General features: G+C 52.2%; 1 protein-coding gene across 1 annotated transcript; it reads left to right on the top strand.

Annotated features, from left to right (window-relative positions):
- Window positions 1–3,424: 3,424 nt before the first annotated feature.
- On the top strand, window positions 3,425–11,089 carry Fhl3 (four and a half LIM domains 3). The gene is made up of 6 exons (XM_041652548.1): window positions 3,425–3,605; window positions 7,975–8,151; window positions 8,261–8,435; window positions 9,727–9,896; window positions 9,983–10,193; window positions 10,279–11,089. Exons 2-6 carry the CDS (start codon window positions 7,996–7,998, stop codon window positions 10,431–10,433), a joined length of 867 nt encoding a protein of 288 aa, XP_041508482.1. The 5' UTR covers window positions 3,425–3,605; window positions 7,975–7,995; the 3' UTR covers window positions 10,434–11,089.
- Window positions 11,090–16,548: the final 5,459 nt, after the last annotated feature.

Here is a 16,548-nt window from a genome sequence, read left to right as displayed (position 1 = left end):
TGCCTCTGCCTCGAGTACTGGGATTAAAGGCGTGCCCGCATCACTATCGCCCAGCTATTTATTTTTATTTATATGTATATGTTTGTGTTTGTGGGAGTGAATGTCACCCATCCTGGTGTCTGAGGAGGCCAGAAAAGGGCGTCAGATTCCCTGGAGTTACGGGCCACTGTGAGGCACCACACATAGACCCTGGGAACTCAGCTCTGGTCCTCTGGAAGAGCAGTGCACTGGCTGATTGACATGGAAGGGCCCAGCTCACTGTGGGCAGTACCATCCCTGGGCTGGTGGTCCTGGTGCTCTAAGAAACCTGGCTGTGCAAGTCATGAGAAACAGGCCAGCACACAGCACATTCCTCCATGGTTTCTGCTTCAGCTTCCACCTCCAGTTTCCTGCCCTGCTTGAGCTCCTACCCCAGGTTCCCTGATCAATGCTGTAATGTGGAGTTGCAAGATAAAATAACCCTTTCCTCCCTAGTTTGCTTTTGTCCATGGTATTAGAAAATAATCCCAAGCAGTCTTAGCCACCAAAGCCACCTTAAAGAGAACTGACTCCAGAGGGTTGACCTCTGACCTTCACACAAGCACACAGGTACACTAGCACTAGCACACACATGTGAGCCCACTCAGGCGAATACATACACATACCACACACATACACACATATATATACTATATGCAAGTATATAAATATGTATATATGTGTGTGTGCGTGTTTATTCGATAATTACGTGCATTCTTTTTTTTTTTTTTTTTTTTTGGTTTTTCGAGACAGGGTTTCTCTGTGGTTTTGGAGGCTGTCCTGGAACTAGCTCTTGTAGACCAGGCTGGCCTCGAGCTCACAGAGATCCACCTGCCTCTGCCTCTGCCTCCCTAGTGCTGGGATTAAAGGCGTGTGCCACCACCACCTGGCTAATTACGTGCATTCATGTATGTAAAGGATTTAGGGAACACTGTGAAGTGGGAGCTTACGGAGTCCTGGCTCTTGGGAAAGCCCTTCAGTAGTGCTCCCAGCCACAGGGAGAGAAGGAAGACTCTAGATGAAGCACCTTCCCTGCTTGCTCATAACTCTCCCCTTCCTGAGGGCTCCTGTCCTAATCAGAGATTCTATTGCTGTGAGGAAACACCATGACCAGAAGCAAGTTGAGGAGGAAAGGGTTTATTTGACTTACACTTCCATCTTAGTCCATCACTGAAGGAAGTCAGGACAGGAATTCAAGCAAGGCAGGAACCTGGAGGCAGGATCTGACGCACCAGAGGCCATAAAAGAAAAGTATGCTTCTTACTTGCTCAACCTGTTTCTTTTCTTCTTTTTTTTTTTATTTTTTATTTTTTTTTTTATTTTTGAGACAGGGTTTCTACATAGCTTTTGGTTCCTGTCCTGGAACTAGCTCTGGTAGACCAGGCTGGCCTCAAACTCACAGAGATCCGCCTGCCTCTGCCTCCCGAGTGCTGGGATTAAAGGCGTGCGCCACCACCGCCCAGCCTTCTTCCTTTGTTTTGTTTGTTTGTTTTTTGTTTTGTTTGTTTTCTTTTGGTTTTTTCAAGACAAGGTTTCTCTGTGTAACAGCTCTAGCTGTCCTGGAACTAGTTCTATAGACCAGACCAGACTGGCCTCGAACTCACAGAGATCTGCCTACCTCTGCCTCCCAAGTGCTGGGATTAAAGGCATGTGCCCACCATCGCCGAGCTAGCCTGCTTTCTTATAGACCACCAGCCCAGGGATAGCACCGCCCACAATGGACTGGGTCCTCCCCCATCAATCAATAAGAAAATGCCCAAGCTAGCACTGTGGCACAGGCGTTTAATCCCAGAGGCAGAGGCAGGGTGATCTCTGTGAGGAGGCCAGCCTGGTTTACAAAACCAGTTCCAGGACAGCCAGAGCTACACAGAGAAACCTTGTCTCGAAAAACCAAAAAGAAAAGAAAAGAAAAAAATTTTAAAAAAGAAGAAGAAAATAGAAAGAAAGAAAATGCCCTCAGGCTCTCGGACAGCCTGTGGTTATAGAGGCTTCTTCCAATTGAGGTTCCCTCTTTTCGGATAGCTCTAGCCATTATTGCCATCACCGCATCTCAGACAGACCCCTCTTGCTATTTACTCCAACCAGGAATAGTTGCTGCATCCCTCCAGAGGACGGGCCCACCCTGAGACTGTCTATTCACCCACTGGACTCCTGATCGCTGGTGCCTGGAAGGGAGCGGCGGAGGGGGCGGGCATCCAAACTGAAGCCCTGTGGGTCACTCACTCAACCGTTATTTATTGCCTGCCCAGCGCAGGAGTAGTGGGAATGCAGTAGTCAACAAAAATGACCCAACCTCTGCCCTCAATGCTCTTGCAATTTAAGAATCAACAACACAATAATCCATCATTTAATTTTGAAAGGAAACCTGGCCCAGAGGCTTTCTTAGGACCCAGGAACCTGACACGGGCTATCGAAGGGGAAGGTCCTCACCAGCCTCGGTGGGGTCTTAATGTCTGCAATACAAACCTGGTTGGATGCAGCCTTGGATCAGAGCGGCCTCTCTGGGCATCTCAATCACCATGGATACAAAGGTTATTTCCAGCGTTAGTTTGTTGTCTCTTGTTTTGCAAACAGCACAACAGAGTCTCCCCACCGCCACCCCCATCCCCGCCCTTCAGATCGAGGCTATTTATTCCTAGTGACAAGCCTGAGGATCCCAGGGGGGGTGGCCTCAAGGCCCTGGATGGGCCTGTGTCCCTGGCAGGCTCTAGCCCTCCCTTCCTGGCACAGGGTAGAAGTTGGAGGGTCAGAAACTGCAGAAGTCCCCTCCCTTCTCCTTCATCACCCCTGCCTGCAACCACACAACCTCTCTCAAGTCTTCACACCCCTCCCAAGAAACCCAAAACTTATGGGCCCGAGGATTAGGGTCCCCTGAGCCCGGAAGGTCAAAACTATTCCTGGGGCACTGCAGAAACCTCAGTGCCAGGACACATCTGAGGTTGGGGAGGTTGCCACACAGTTGTAGAATAAAGCCTTTTGAAATTGAAGAGGATAAAGGCTCTCTCTCTTTAGCCCAAGTTTCTAGAAAATGCCTTGATCTTCACTGGTAAGGCTAAGCCAGCAGAAGCAAAAACACCCCCTCCCTCATTCTGGATTAAGGCCTCCTTCACAAGCTAAGGTTTAGTTTAACATTGGGGATGAGCTAGGAGGAGATGATGAGGGGGTTTGGTCCCCAAATGGACCCTGGTCCTGGGAGCCCTGCACCCCAGGCTTGCGATCGCTTCCAACAGTTCCCTTGGGTCTGAGGGGCATAGAAGGGCGGGCCAGGCTGCAGGGGGCGGGAAAGGCGGGGCCGAGAAGGTCGGAGCGCCAGGTTCGGCTGGGCCGGGCTCGCGGCAGGCAGGAGGGGGGCGGGGTCTGGCCCCCGCGGGCGGGTTGGGGGCCCGGGGGCGGGGTCCGGGCGGGGCGGGCCAGCGCACTTCCTCGGAGGCTTAGGGCCGCGCGCCCACTCGCCCACACAGTCTGTAGTTGCTGGCTACCTCTCCGCGGCTCTCTCTGTCCGCCCGGCCCGGTCCGCAGGTAGGAGCCGCGGGGTGATCGGCTCTCGGCCCCACCCACGCCCGCCCGGCTCCCGCGCCCGCTTCGAGGTGAGCGTCCCCCGCCCCGTCTTCTTGCCCTAGTGCTCGCGCTGCGTTCTGGCCGGGGTCGCTGCCGGGGGTGGGGGGCCCCACCACTGTCCCTCGCTGGGACACCCCAAGCACCCCGAGCTCGGGACCAAGCGAGCCAGCACGGACCTCACCACTCGGCGCCTCCGGGCCGGGAGGGGACCGCCGGAGTTGCTGGGGGAGGGGACCAAGTTTGAACTAGAAGAGAGATCAGGCTTAGAGAAACTGAGGCTCTTAGGAAGCCTGGTAGAACAGACGAGGACGCGCGCCCCAGGAGGCTCCAGGAGCCATTCAAATTAGTGCAGAGATGGACGGACAAAGTTCTCGAGGCACTGCGGGGACCCGGGTGCTGTGAAACATTTTTAAGAAGCAGATGTATGACCCCCGGGGAAATCATTGCTAGCGCCCTTCCCAGGGCCTTGGAGAGGGCCCTGCGGTAGAAGCTTGTTAGACTAGTGCCTCCCTGAGGCCTAAAGAGACTTCAGAGTTTGAGACGCTGAGGGACCAAGACTTGGCTGCAGAGGGATAGATATCCCCAGAGTGTGGGGTCCCAGTGGGACACTGCTCCAGAGATACAGAGACACCCCTACCCAAACACAAAGACAGCAGCCCGAGAGTGCTGAGAAGTGCGGAGTGGGCTAGAGTTCGCGGAAGAGAGAGACTCCTAGGTACACTCTCTGACAGCTGCCCCAGGCCTGAAAAGGTAGTGGCAAAGCTGGAGGGAAGTTGTCTCCCAGCCAACCCATCCCCCAGGAGGCAGAGGACCTGAGGCTGTAAAGCTCCACTCAAGAAAGAGCCCCCACGTACACACAGCCGCTAAGACAGCGCCAATTTATTTTTAAACTCAAATCTTGGACGCTCTGCTTCAGCCCTGGGGGACTCGGGGGGGGGGGGGGGGGTTGAATGAAACGTTCCTCTCCTGCCCTCAGAGCAGCTGCTGGGATCTGCTCCCTACCCCCCTTTTCCCTAAACTGCTTTGACTTCCAGGCCCTGTGGGGAAGAGGGGCGGGAGAGAGTTTGGGGTTGGTGCCTGGTTGGGGGGGATTAGTTTTTCCCCATAAGTCTCCTGTCAAGGGGGAGGGGTCTGATCTGATTCTGACTCACAGCTGCAGGGCCTGGCCAGGGTCATCCTAAACCTGGGATGGGGGTGTACACAAGGGTTGAGCAGTTGGCATGGGTGATTGGAAAGACGTCTGGGTGTCTTCCAATGGCAGGGTTGGCAGCTGGGAATGAGAGCCAGCTCTAGTATCTCCTGTCCCTCCATGTCGTGCCCCCCCATCGCCCACCATCACCCTTAAGGCTGACTGTCCCCTCCATTACTACCAAAGCTTTTCTAGGCAGAGTCACTCAGTGGGGTATAGGACACTTCTGCTCCAGTTCCTGCCCATGCCCCTTGCCTGCCCTTGGTGTCTTGTGCTGAACTCTCAAGAGAAGATAGACTCTGTCCTGCTTGCCTTTTGTGAGATGCGATGCAGTGGTGGTGGTATATATATTTCGTGAATGACAAGGTGCCATGCAAGTGTGTACCCCGGTGAACTGCCCATCTGTAAGATCGTTAGGGTTTCTCTCCCTGGTGTCCGGTGTTGACCCCAGTGGTGCCCTCAGCTAGATCCTAGGCTCAGCCTTCACTGAGACTCTCTAAGTCACATCCCAGGCCAGCCCTGCCTTAGGTCTTCCTGAGACCCACTGTCTGGCTCTGGTAGGAGTGAGGAGCTTGGAGTAAAGAATACACTGGCTACCATTTACCTGGGGCTTGCTATCCGCCAGATGCTTTACAGGGATTATCACATTTGAGCCTAACAGCAGTCCTAGGAGGCAGAGGTAACAGTATCTCATTTAACTAGATGGACTAACCGTCTCAGGACGTGAAAAGATCCCAAGGTCACAGGATCCCAAGTCAGGTTTATATTCCATGACTCAAACAAACTGCTATATGCTGAACACCATACAGGAAGGAGTCCTGTCATTCAGCTCCAGGAAGCTCACTGGTGTGTGTGTGTGTGTGTGTGTGTGTGTGTGTCTGTTTTGTATAGAGAGCTGTGTGTTAGTGGGGATAGCAGATGAGGGTCATCTAGAAGATCCACTGTCTCCTCTGAACCCCGCCTGCTACCAACCGGAAAGGAATACAGGACTGACTCCCTGCCATACCCTTGTGAGGGAATGGGGAGGGATTGGGGAGGAAGAGGAACCAGGATAGGGAGAGACAGGTAGGCCTTGGTGGTGTCCTTCACTCTGTCCTTATTAGAAACATAGGTTAAAGAATTGGGGGATTCTCGGAAGGAAGCAGAAGGCACGCCCATACCCTATTTAGGATGCCTCATTTCAGCATGCTGACTGGCTCTTACTGGCTCTGAGGGGGTGGATTCAAGGCTAGCCTGGGCCTGGGAAGGTAGCTGTGGCAGCGGCTGTGGCTGCTGCTGCTGCTGCTGCTGGCCAGACCCGGAAGGAAGGAAAGGACCTAGGGCACTCCCCCAGTGAACACATGGCCACAGGCCACCTGTATGGCCGTCTGTTGTCCAGTGGCTAGCAGCCCAGGCATTCCTCAGAAGCTGGGCCAGAGGAAACCAGGATCTGAATGACAGGGAGGGGCGTGGGAAGGAGGGGGCTCTCTCCACCCTCATAACTGCTGCCCTGGGGACTCTCCACTCTAAAGACTTCAGCTTTGGTGACCTTGTGTCCTGCTTTGAGTGTGAATCCAGTGTCTCCCACTCGGGTGGAAGGGAAGTTCGAACTCATAAGCTGCAAAGAGGCAAACCCTCTAGGTTTGAGACATCTGTTTCTGCCTGAAGTCTGAATTCTTAAGGCAGACCAAGGTGCTCTGTGAGAATTTCCCGCCGCCGTACTTCCTGAGTAAGGCTTCTCCTTCATCTTAAGCCAGTACAGCTATGGAGAAGGGGATTGGTAGGTTCCTTGGCACCCCTCTAACTTGCCCCAGCCCCCTTTGCAACAGTGACAGACACCATCCCCTTCCTGTGGGTCCTTAGGGATCTTCTTCACTCCCCAGCTCTTTGAGAGCTCACTTTATAGTGGAGGAGGGTGGAGCTGGGAGACTCTGACTCTGGGGCCCCAAGACTGGCATTGGCCAGCAGAAGAGACTGGGAACCCCACTTCCTTGCCCCCCCATTCTTCTTGCTCCTGTTCCAGAGGCAGCTGTGTGGGTGACCTCATCCCGCAAACACGCTTTGTTCCTGAGAAAATGGAAAGTGTCTGAGGTTTGGTGGGGGGCTGGGTGTCTGCAGCAGCGTCTTGCTGGGCTCCCCTTCTCTGACTCCCCATCAGGAAGAGACCTGAATGGGGCTTGCAGGGGCTCCTGTGTTCTCACCTTTCTCTTCTTTGGCCTTAAGCCCTGGGGAATCAGACAGCAGGGACTGTCTGTCCAGATCCGGGAGGGGTGGGGGGGAGGACATATTATGACCCTGGGCCTTTGCAGAGCTACCGGCTGAGACACCTGGTAGGAGGTGGCAGGGGACACACTGCCCTCTCTCCACTTTCCTTCTGCCTTCCCCAGGCCTGTCGGTTTTCCTCTTTTTTCTCCCTCTGGCTGGCAAAAAGCTGACATCTGGCCCTCTGCGCTGCCACCAGCTGCGGCAGATGTTGCCGGGCTGGTGTGACCAGAGACAGCAGAGGTGGTAGGGGAGGAGGCCGAGGGCCAGCTGGGGAAGTCTGGCTGTGTCCAGCTTGCAGGGTTTCCTTCCTGCCTGAACCTAAGCTGAGCTTCCCAAGTGCTGGCTTGGCTGAATCTCCACCACGGGAGGAGAGGCCCAGCTTCTCACACCCCCCTCCGCCATTCATCAGTCAAGCTTCTCTCCAGCATTCCATTATTTCCTGCATTGGTGGGGAGTTGCAGGGGGTGGGGCACAGAATAGCCTATTCCACACTTAGCTCCCCAGATCGGAACCCTAGATAAATGTCTCATCCTGGGAGTCAGGAGGTGAGAGTCCTGTCTATATACATTGAGGTTGGTGTCCCCCTGTCCTGGCCTTTGGCACCCTAGGGACAGTACGGATTGTGGAAGCAAACCTCAGGCTGGGGCAGGAAATGAGTCACTGACCCAGGAAGAGCCCCCTCCCCCCAGATCAGCCAGGGCCTAGATAAGAAAACAACTTCTGCTTCCTGATTTTTTTCCTGACCCCTTCCTATCCTCACAGTTAAATATAGAAATAAACACCCAAGATACAAGCATGTCCTGAACCCGGGACTCTTGGGTTCCCAGAGCCGCCTCCCCCATCCCCACCTGCTTTGATCTGGCATCTTCTATGCCTCTTGTCCTTTTTGAATGCAAAGAGCCCTTGTCCAGGGCTGTGTTAGAGCCCTTCTAGGTGAACTCTGCCCCACCTTGCGTTCCTAACAGGGCTTACTGAGCCTCACCACCATGAGCGAGGCGTTTGACTGTGCGAAGTGCAGTGAGTCCTTGTACGGCCGCAAATACATCCAGACAGACAGCGGGCCCTACTGTGTTCCCTGCTATGATAACACCTTCGCCAACACCTGTGCCGAGTGCCAGCAGCTCATCGGGCACGACTCAAGGGTAAGGACCCGAGCAGACAGGGGTGAGAGTAAGTGCAGACTGGTGGGAGGGGCCAAGGATAAATCCACCAAGCCCAGGTGCTAGTAGTGCCCTGCTTTTTCTCCCAAAGGAACTGTTCTACGAGGATCGCCACTTCCACGAGGGCTGCTTCCGGTGCTGCCGCTGCCAGCGCTCCCTCGCTGATGAGCCCTTTACCTGCCAGGACAATGAGCTTCTCTGTAATGACTGCTACTGCACAGCTTTCTCCTCACAGTGCTCGGCCTGTGGGGAGACCGTCATGCCTGGTATGTCCCAGGGCCTCACCCTGGCTTTGGGAACTCCCGTTTGGGTAGGGTCTTTGGGTCTGCCCGTCTCATAGGTGCATGAGATTTGGCGTAGGTAGAGCTCCAGACACACTACCTGTTACTGGAACGTGTATGGATCTGTTGTACACGTATGCTCTTGGGAGCCTAATGTGCACGGATTGGGGCACCTAGCTCTACACACAAAAGCTTGGCAGGTACCCAAACTGACAAGCTGGAGGCTTTGTGTGTATTAGACCAGTAGACCTAGTGAACACCTAAGGACTTACCATGTGCGTGGCAGCTCACATACTCGATACACACACAGGCCTTAGCTTATGGGAAGACCTGCATGTTTGGTCCATGCGAGGACTAAGGATATACTGAGATTCTCAGGGCTGCTGCATTGGAGCTTTATGTGCAGAGATCGGATTGTAGGCTTAAAGGTATGGTGTCCTGCATGCCTATTAGGTATGCGAGGACTTAGCATGCATGGAGAATGATATACCTAGAACATACAAAGGCTTAGCATGTAGTGAACCTGTTATTCCTGGGGCATTAGGTTTTGTGTAAGTTGCCTGGTTAATGGGATCTTGCCTGAGTGTTAAACTGGTATTTCTGGACAGGTAGTAGTGGTGCACACCTTTAATCTCAGCACTTGGGAGGCAGAGGCAGGTGGATCTCTGTGAGTCTGAGGTCAGTCTGACCTACAGAGCTAGTTCCAGGACAGCCAAGGCTATTACACAGTGAAAACCTGTCTCAAAAAAACAATAACAAACAACAACAACAACAAAAACCGCTGGTATTTCTGATATATAATGATTTATTTAGCGTATACAGGGACAACATGAATTTTACACATACTTGATGTGTCTTTAGATAGAGTGCTATGTGAGGCATGGAAGGTTTTTTTTTTTTTTTTGGTTTTTCGAGACAGGGTTTCTCTGTGGTTTTGGAGCCTGTCCTGGAACTAGCTCTTGTAGTCCAGGCTGGTCTCGAACTCACAGAGATCCGCCTGCCTCTGCCTCCCAAGTGCTGGGATTAAAGGCGTGCGCCACCACCGCCCGGCTTGGAAGGTTTAATATATGTGCTTAGCATGTGCTGAACCATCATGTCCAGTTTGGTACAAGAGGTTGGCATATGAAACATATATGGTGAGAGTCTTATTTCGTGTGCAGGGATATAATCCTACTAGGTTATAGAAGCAGTGGGGACAGCTTGGGGAGTCAAGTTGACAGAGTGACCCTCAGGAACTTGGGACAAAGACTCTAAATGGGATTCCTGTTTCTCACAGGGTCCCGGAAGCTGGAGTATGGCGGCCAGACATGGCATGAGCATTGTTTCCTGTGCAGCGGGTGTGAGCAGCCTCTAGGCTCCCGCTCCTTCGTGCCCGACAAGGGCGCTCACTACTGCGTGCCTTGCTATGAGAACAAGTTTGCTCCTCGGTGTGCCCGCTGCAGCAAGGTGGGGGCTGGGCCTGTGAATTCAGGGGAAGACCCATTGTGGGTGGGAATACTGATTCCCCTGCTGATGGCTGATGCCTCCCACAGACGCTGACCCAGGGTGGAGTGACATATCGAGATCAACCCTGGCATCGAGAATGCCTGGTCTGTACTGGGTGCAAGACACCCCTTGCGGGACAGCAGTTCACATCTCGGGATGATGATCCCTACTGTGTGGCCTGTTTTGGAGAACTCTTTGCACCCAAGTGCAGCAGCTGCAAGCGCCCCATCACAGGTGGGAGCAGTGGCGAGGCTGCAGGTAAGAGTATGGCAGTGGCACGGGCTGAGGCTGAGGGGCAGCAATGCCACCGGATCTGCCAAGCTAACTTGCACCTTTCCTCCAGGACTCGGTGGAGGCAAGTATGTGTCCTTCGAAGACCGACATTGGCACCACAGCTGCTTCTCTTGTGCCCGCTGCTCTACCTCCCTGGTGGGCCAAGGCTTCGTACCAGACGGAGATCAAGTTCTGTGCCAGGGCTGCAGCCAAGCCGGGCCCTGAGCCAAGGCTCCTGACTCTTCCCCTTACCCAAACCAAGGGTTCAAGACTATGGCTTCTTTTCTGAACCACTTCTGGGATCCAGCCCCTCCTTAGAATGGGCCTCCACCTGCCCCTGTGCAGTGGGGGTGGGGGGTGGGAGGGACTTCAGGATTCGGTCTCCTAATTCCATCAAACCCAACTGGTAGTTTCTAATCCAGGCCCCCAAACCTGGGCTCTTGTGGAACACCTATGACTTAAGATCTCTCTCCAAGTCTGGACTCCAGAAATGAGTCCTCCCCCTCTACTTTTTTTGGGGGCAGGGGGTTCCCAGATCTAGTTTCTTTCCCAGATCAAGACTCTAAATACACCAGTCCCCCCAAACCTGGACTCTGGGACATAGGTCTCCTTAAATCTAGACTTCTCAGATAGATTTATAGGTTTCCTGAGAAGTCCTCATAGATAGATTGCACCCCAGTTTGACCTCATCCCCATTCCACCCCTATCTCTGGGCTGAATGAAACTGTCTGGATAGCAGATTTGGAGCTCCCTGGCTAGAGGGTCATAAGGTACAGGGCGCTGTCCAGCCTATGAGTACCATTTAATTCGGCTCCATGTTGCCCACAGACAGGCAGGAGGGGCTGGCTCGCCCCACTTCCAGATTCTGCAATAAAACAGTGTGAGAGAGCACAGGCCCCCGTGTATTTGTGGGGAGGGTGAAGGAAGATTCTTGGCTGAGTCAGGCTTTCATAAACCTCCTAGTGGGCGGGCCATGGGGTGGGGATTCTCACCCCAGGAAGAGGATCCCCTTTGGCAGCCACGCTAGTCCCTCTCTAGTTTGGCCAGTCTCCCCACTGCTGGCGGAGGGCTTTTTCCTCTGGGAGGGAGGGAGAGATTGGGAGGAGTGCCAAACGGAGCCGGATGGCAGTGGGTTTCTAGGTCTGGTACACATCTTCCCCCATCCCCGACAACCCTGCCCCAACCCGACGTACAAGCACGGAGTTCTGATCCCCAGTTGGGCCCAGACCCTCAGGCCCCTTCCCCCTCTACCCAAGGATTAGTGGGGGCGGCTCAGAATCCGCTTGCGGTCGCACGTTTTTTTGCCAAAAAAGGCAAGGATGCAGCTGCACGCGCCGGGGAACATCTGGATCCGATTCCCAGCATGAATGGGTCATGGCCCCGCCTCTCATGATTCACTGGCGGGGGCGGGAGTGAGCCTTAGGGGCTGTCCCCCGAAGTGGGGCGATGGGGTGGAGCACTCTCCTGCTGGCCGCCTAAGTCTGGGGTTGGCCCCTGGCCGCTGTCTCAGCGGTAGGACTGTGGCGGCAGGTACGCGCCCTGGTGACTACGCAGCCTCTGAAGGGGGAGACGCGGAGGGCGGGGGCGGGGGCGGGGGAGGCTGCCAAGAGGGAAAGTGAGAGTGTAGTATCTCAAGAAATACTCCCTATCCCTGGGCTGGCCTTACTGCAGATTCTCAGAGATGCACACTCCTGAGTCGTCTGCCCAAAATCGCAAAGACAGTCACCTGAAGATCGAGATTAATGCTTTATACTGGCAGTGGTTGGCATTTACTGGGTGAGGAGGTGCATTTTCTCACTATATAGCCTAGGCTGATTCTCCTGCCTCAGTCTTTGGAGAGGGAGGATGGCAGGTGTGAGCCAACCGCCACACTCACTCAGCACTGTAGTTGGTTTTTGTTGTTGTTGTTGTTGTTGTTTTTGTTTTTTTTTGTTTGTTTTGTTTTTTCGAGACAGGGTTTCTCTGTGGTTTTGGAGCCTGTCCTGGAACTAGCTCTTGTAGACCAGGCTGGTCTCGAACTCACAGAGATCGGCCTGCCTCTGTCTCCCGAGTGCTGGGATTAAAGGCGTGTGCCACCACCGCCCGGCACGTTGTTGTTGTTGTTTTTTTTTTTTTTTTTTTTTTTGATTTTTCGAGACAGGGTTTCTCTGTGGCTTTGGAGCCTGTCCTAGCTCTTGTAGACCAGCCTGGCCTCGAACTCACAGAGATCCACCTGCCTCTGCCTCCTGAGTGCTGGGATGGGCTCTCTCTCTTTTTCTTTTTCGAGAAAGGGTTTCTCTGTGCAGCTCTGGCTGTCCTGGAACTCAGAGATCCACCTGCCTCTGCTCCAGAGTGTTGGGATTAAAGGAGTGTGCCACCATCACCTGGTTCATAGTTGACCTTTTTATTATAATTTATTACATTGTGATTTTAAAAAATTTGCCTGCAGTGGCACAGTGTCGAGGTCAGAGGTCAACTATGGGAGTCAGGTCTCTCTACCATGTGGGGACCAGGTGACGGGACTTAAGACTCAGGTGGCTTCACGGCCAGCACCTTTCAGTGGAATCAAGTCATCATCCCCCGAGCCATATTGGCACCCCAACACTTTCAACAACCTCTGATGAATGCCCGCCTGCCGTACATGGTTATAACAGTCGTAGGTGTCCATTTTTTGTTCTCTCTCTCACCAACCAGAGAACTGCCCATCTTTCTTTCGCACTTGGCTTCTCCTCGGCTTCCTGCTCTCCCAACTCTTGCTACAAGTTCAGTTAGCAGTTGTTGAAGCAGAGCAGTCTAAACATAGGAAATAGCTGGGGAAAGGCTGGTTTCGGGGAAGCACATTATGGAGGGAGTGCCTGCCAAGCTACTAAAATGGCAGGCAGAGCCAGGGTGGTCAAAAGTCAGGTGCCAACTTAAACAGACCTCACCCCACTGATGAGCAGGCCTCGGAAATGTTGAAACGGGGCATCTGAGGGTCAGTATGAGAAAGATCATTCTGGCTCTGTCTGAATAATGGATTAACAGGGTAAACCGAGCAGGCTGGTGAGAACACGGGAGCAGTGGGCCAGGAGCGATCATGAAACCTGTAGCAGAAGGAAGGGGAAGGGGGGGCTTGGTAGCTGCTTTGGAAGCAGTGTGCAGGGAGTGTGAACAGTAGCATTTAAGGGAGGCTTCAGACCTGAGGCAGAATGAGAGCGAAAGGCATGGTTTGGGTCCCCTGCTCATCTTGGAGGAAGAGACTGAGCCGCAAACGGTTTCGTTTACCTCAATATGAACACTTTTCAGAGTCAACATCTCAAGCTTAACTTATTTTGGAACTAATATAGTAACGCCTGCTTGGCACATGCCTATAATCTCAGCACTTGAGTGGCGGAGGCCAGAGTTCAGAATAATCTTCAGCTACATAGTGAAAACGAGGCTAGCCAAGGCTACATGAGACTCTATCTCAAAGAAAAGAAAGTGCATGTGTATTAAAGAGAAAGGAGGAGGTGCACTGTACCTCGAGTATAAAGAAAATGTTAAGGGGCTGGAGAGATGGCTCAGCGGTTAAGAGCACTGGCTGCTCTTCCAAAGGTCCGGAGTTCAATTCCCAGCAACCATATGGTGGCTCACAACCATCTGTAACGAGATCTGGCGCCTTCTTCTGGCGTGCGGGCATACATAGAGGCAGAATGTTGTATACATAATAAATAAATCTTTAAGAAAAAAAAAGAAAATGTTAAGGGATTGGGAGATTCTTTTAATAATAGAGCACCTTTTTATAAAGCATAAGGCCTTAGGTTCCACAGGAGTACACATATCTATGTACACACAGAAGTCAGAACAGGGCCTCCGATGTCCTCTTTCTTTACCTATTCCTTTGAGGCAGTGTTTCTCCCTGAATCTGGAGTTGTGTTTTCTTAGGCAGCCTAGAACCCAGCAAGCCCCAGGCATCCTCCTGTTTTTGCGCTTTCGTTGCTAGGGTTACAGGGCTGTACTGGGATGCCCCGTTTATTAAGTGCACAGTAGGACTCCAGTCATTTGTTTGGTTTTTGGTTTTTCGAGACAGGGTTTCTCTGTGTAGCCCTAGCTGTCCTGGAACTCACTCTGTAGACCAGACTGGTCTCAAACTCACAGAGAATCGCCTGCCTCTACCTCCCAAGTGCTGGGATTAAAGGCGTGCATGTTGCCTGCAAACACACATGTACATAACATGCATGTAGTGCTCATAGAAGCCAGAAGAGGGCATCGGATCCTCCCGAACTGGAGTCTTACAATTATTAGCTCCAGATGGGTGCCGGGAGTAGCATGCAGGTCCCTTAGAAGAGCAACCAGTACTCCCCCCCCACCCAGGAATTTTTTTTTTTTTTTTTTTTTTTTTTTTTTTTGGTTTTTCGAGACAGGGTTTCTCTGTGGCTTTGGAGCCTGTCCTGGAACTAGCTCTGTAGACCAGGCTGGTCTCGAACTCACAGAGATCCGCCTGCCTCTGCCTCCCTAGTGCTGGGATTAAAGGCGTGCGCCACCATCGCCCGGCTCACCCAGGAATTTTTAAACAGGAGATTTATTGAGGTTAAAATTTAGATATCATTCACTTGAAGTGCTACGACTCATTTCAGTTTTATTTAACAAAGTTGAGTTGCACAACTATTGTCACCCCTAAAGGAATTCCTTCTGCTCCTTCTACTTTTTTTTTCTTTTTTGGTTTTTGGGTTTTTTTGAGACCGGGTTTCTCTGTAGCTTTTTGGAGCCTGTCCTGGAACTAGCTCTTGTAGACCAGGCTGGCCTGGAACTCACAGAGATACAGGCATACACTGCCACCACCACCCGGCTCTAAGTCACTTCTGATCCCAAACAGCCATTCTCTTATCTTCCCTTTGTCTCCATGGATTTGCTGATCCCAACATTTCATCTGAACACTGTTTCTGTTTTTTGTTTGGTTTTGTCTCTGGCATTTTGAGCCAGGGCTTTTCTGTGTAGCTCTGGCTGTCCTAGAACTTGCTCTATAGTCCAAGCTGTAGGCCTTGAATCTACCTGCCTCTGTCTCCCTAGTGCTGGGATTAAAGACATTTGCCAGAACTGCCTGGTGTTTGTTTATTATTTTGAGATATGCTATCAGCACATAGTGCAGGCTGAGCTTGAACTTGCTCCCCTCTTGCCTCAGTCTCCTGAGTGCTAGGATTACAGGTGTGAGCCACTCTACACGGCTCCAGCCCTGTTTTTAGTACATGCTAAACAAGTTCTTTGTACTGACTCACATTTCAAGTCCTTGTTTGCTTGTGTTTGTTTCCTGAGACCCAGTCTCTCTGTGTAGCCCTGACTATCCTGGAACTCACTATGTAGACCGTTCTGGCCTAGAACTCACAAAGATCTGCCTGTCTCTGCCTCCGGAGGGTTGTTAATGTTAGTTGTTTCTTCCTTTTTCTCCTCCTTTTAAGAAAGGCTGCCTAGATTTCATTTTCTTTCTTTCTTTCTTTCTTTCTTTCTTTCTTTCTTTCGACAGTTTCTCTGTGTAGTTTTGGAGCCTGTCCTGGCACTTGCTCTGTAGACTGGCCTCAAACTCACATAGATCCACCTGCCTCTGCCTCCCAAGTGCTGGGATTAAAGGCGTGCGCCAGCACCGCCCAGCCTAGATCTCATTTTCTATGTCATACAGTGGCCAGGTGCTGTGGCTCATCCATAATCCCAGCATATGGCAGGCAGAGGCAGAAAAAGTAAGGACACGGAGAATCAAGGACCAGCCTGTGCTGAATCACAAGCCTTTCATTGTCTGAAAAGACCGCATTTCACTTAAAAAGTCCTCTGCTGCCGGGCGGTGTTGGCGCACGCCTTTAATCCCAGCCCTCAGGAGGCAGAGGCAGGCGGATCTCTGTGAGTTCGAGGCCAGCCTGGTCTACAAGAGCTGGAACCAGGACAGGAACCAAAAGCTACGGTGAAACCCTGTCTTGAAAAATCAAAAACAAAAAAAAAAAAAAAAAAAAAAAAGAGTCCTCTGCTGATAAAGGTTGTTCCCACATATGAGTTTTGTTAAGAACAAAACCACCACCATCTTCACTTTACTGACAGACATTAAAGTACAGACAAAGGGAAAATATCACCAGAGGTCACACCCTGAAAACTAGAGATTCCAGTTCCGTTTTCCTTTCTGTATCCTTCGACGTCTAGATCCACACCAGTGTGTCCTTGCCGGCCCAGCTGACCACAGCCAGTCAGGCATTCAGGATCTTTCAGTCGCTGAGCATCGCTCCTCCACTACACAACTCCGGTCAGCAGGGGGCAGTGTTGCCGGTAGCCGTGAAAAACTCTCCTTGTGGTGTTCATTTTTTTTAGTTCCCCCAATGCACTTCCGGGACTCGCGGAACTTTTGTGCAGCCGGATGCAGCGC

The sequence above is a fragment of the Microtus oregoni genome, unplaced genomic scaffold, assembly GCF_018167655.1.
Source record: "Microtus oregoni isolate MIOR12 unplaced genomic scaffold, Mior012 000005F_ref0000423, whole genome shotgun sequence".
Taxonomy (NCBI): Eukaryota; Metazoa; Chordata; class Mammalia; order Rodentia; family Cricetidae; genus Microtus; species Microtus oregoni.
The sequence above is the reverse complement of the archived record's forward strand: the minus strand, read 5'-3'. Positions and strand labels throughout refer to the sequence as shown.

Excerpts from the sequence above, each read along its gene's own strand:
- Fhl3 (XM_041652548.1), top strand. The coding sequence starts at position 7,996 with ATGAGCGAGGCGTTTGACTGTGCGAAGTGCAGTGAGTCCTTGTACGGC. Across the intron at positions 8,152-8,260 it reads TCATCGGGCACGACTCAAGG|GAACTGTTCTACGAGGATCG; the intron begins GTAAGGACCCGA and ends TTTCTCCCAAAG. Across the intron at positions 9,897-9,982 it reads GGTGTGCCCGCTGCAGCAAG|ACGCTGACCCAGGGTGGAGT; the intron begins GTGGGGGCTGGG and ends TGCCTCCCACAG.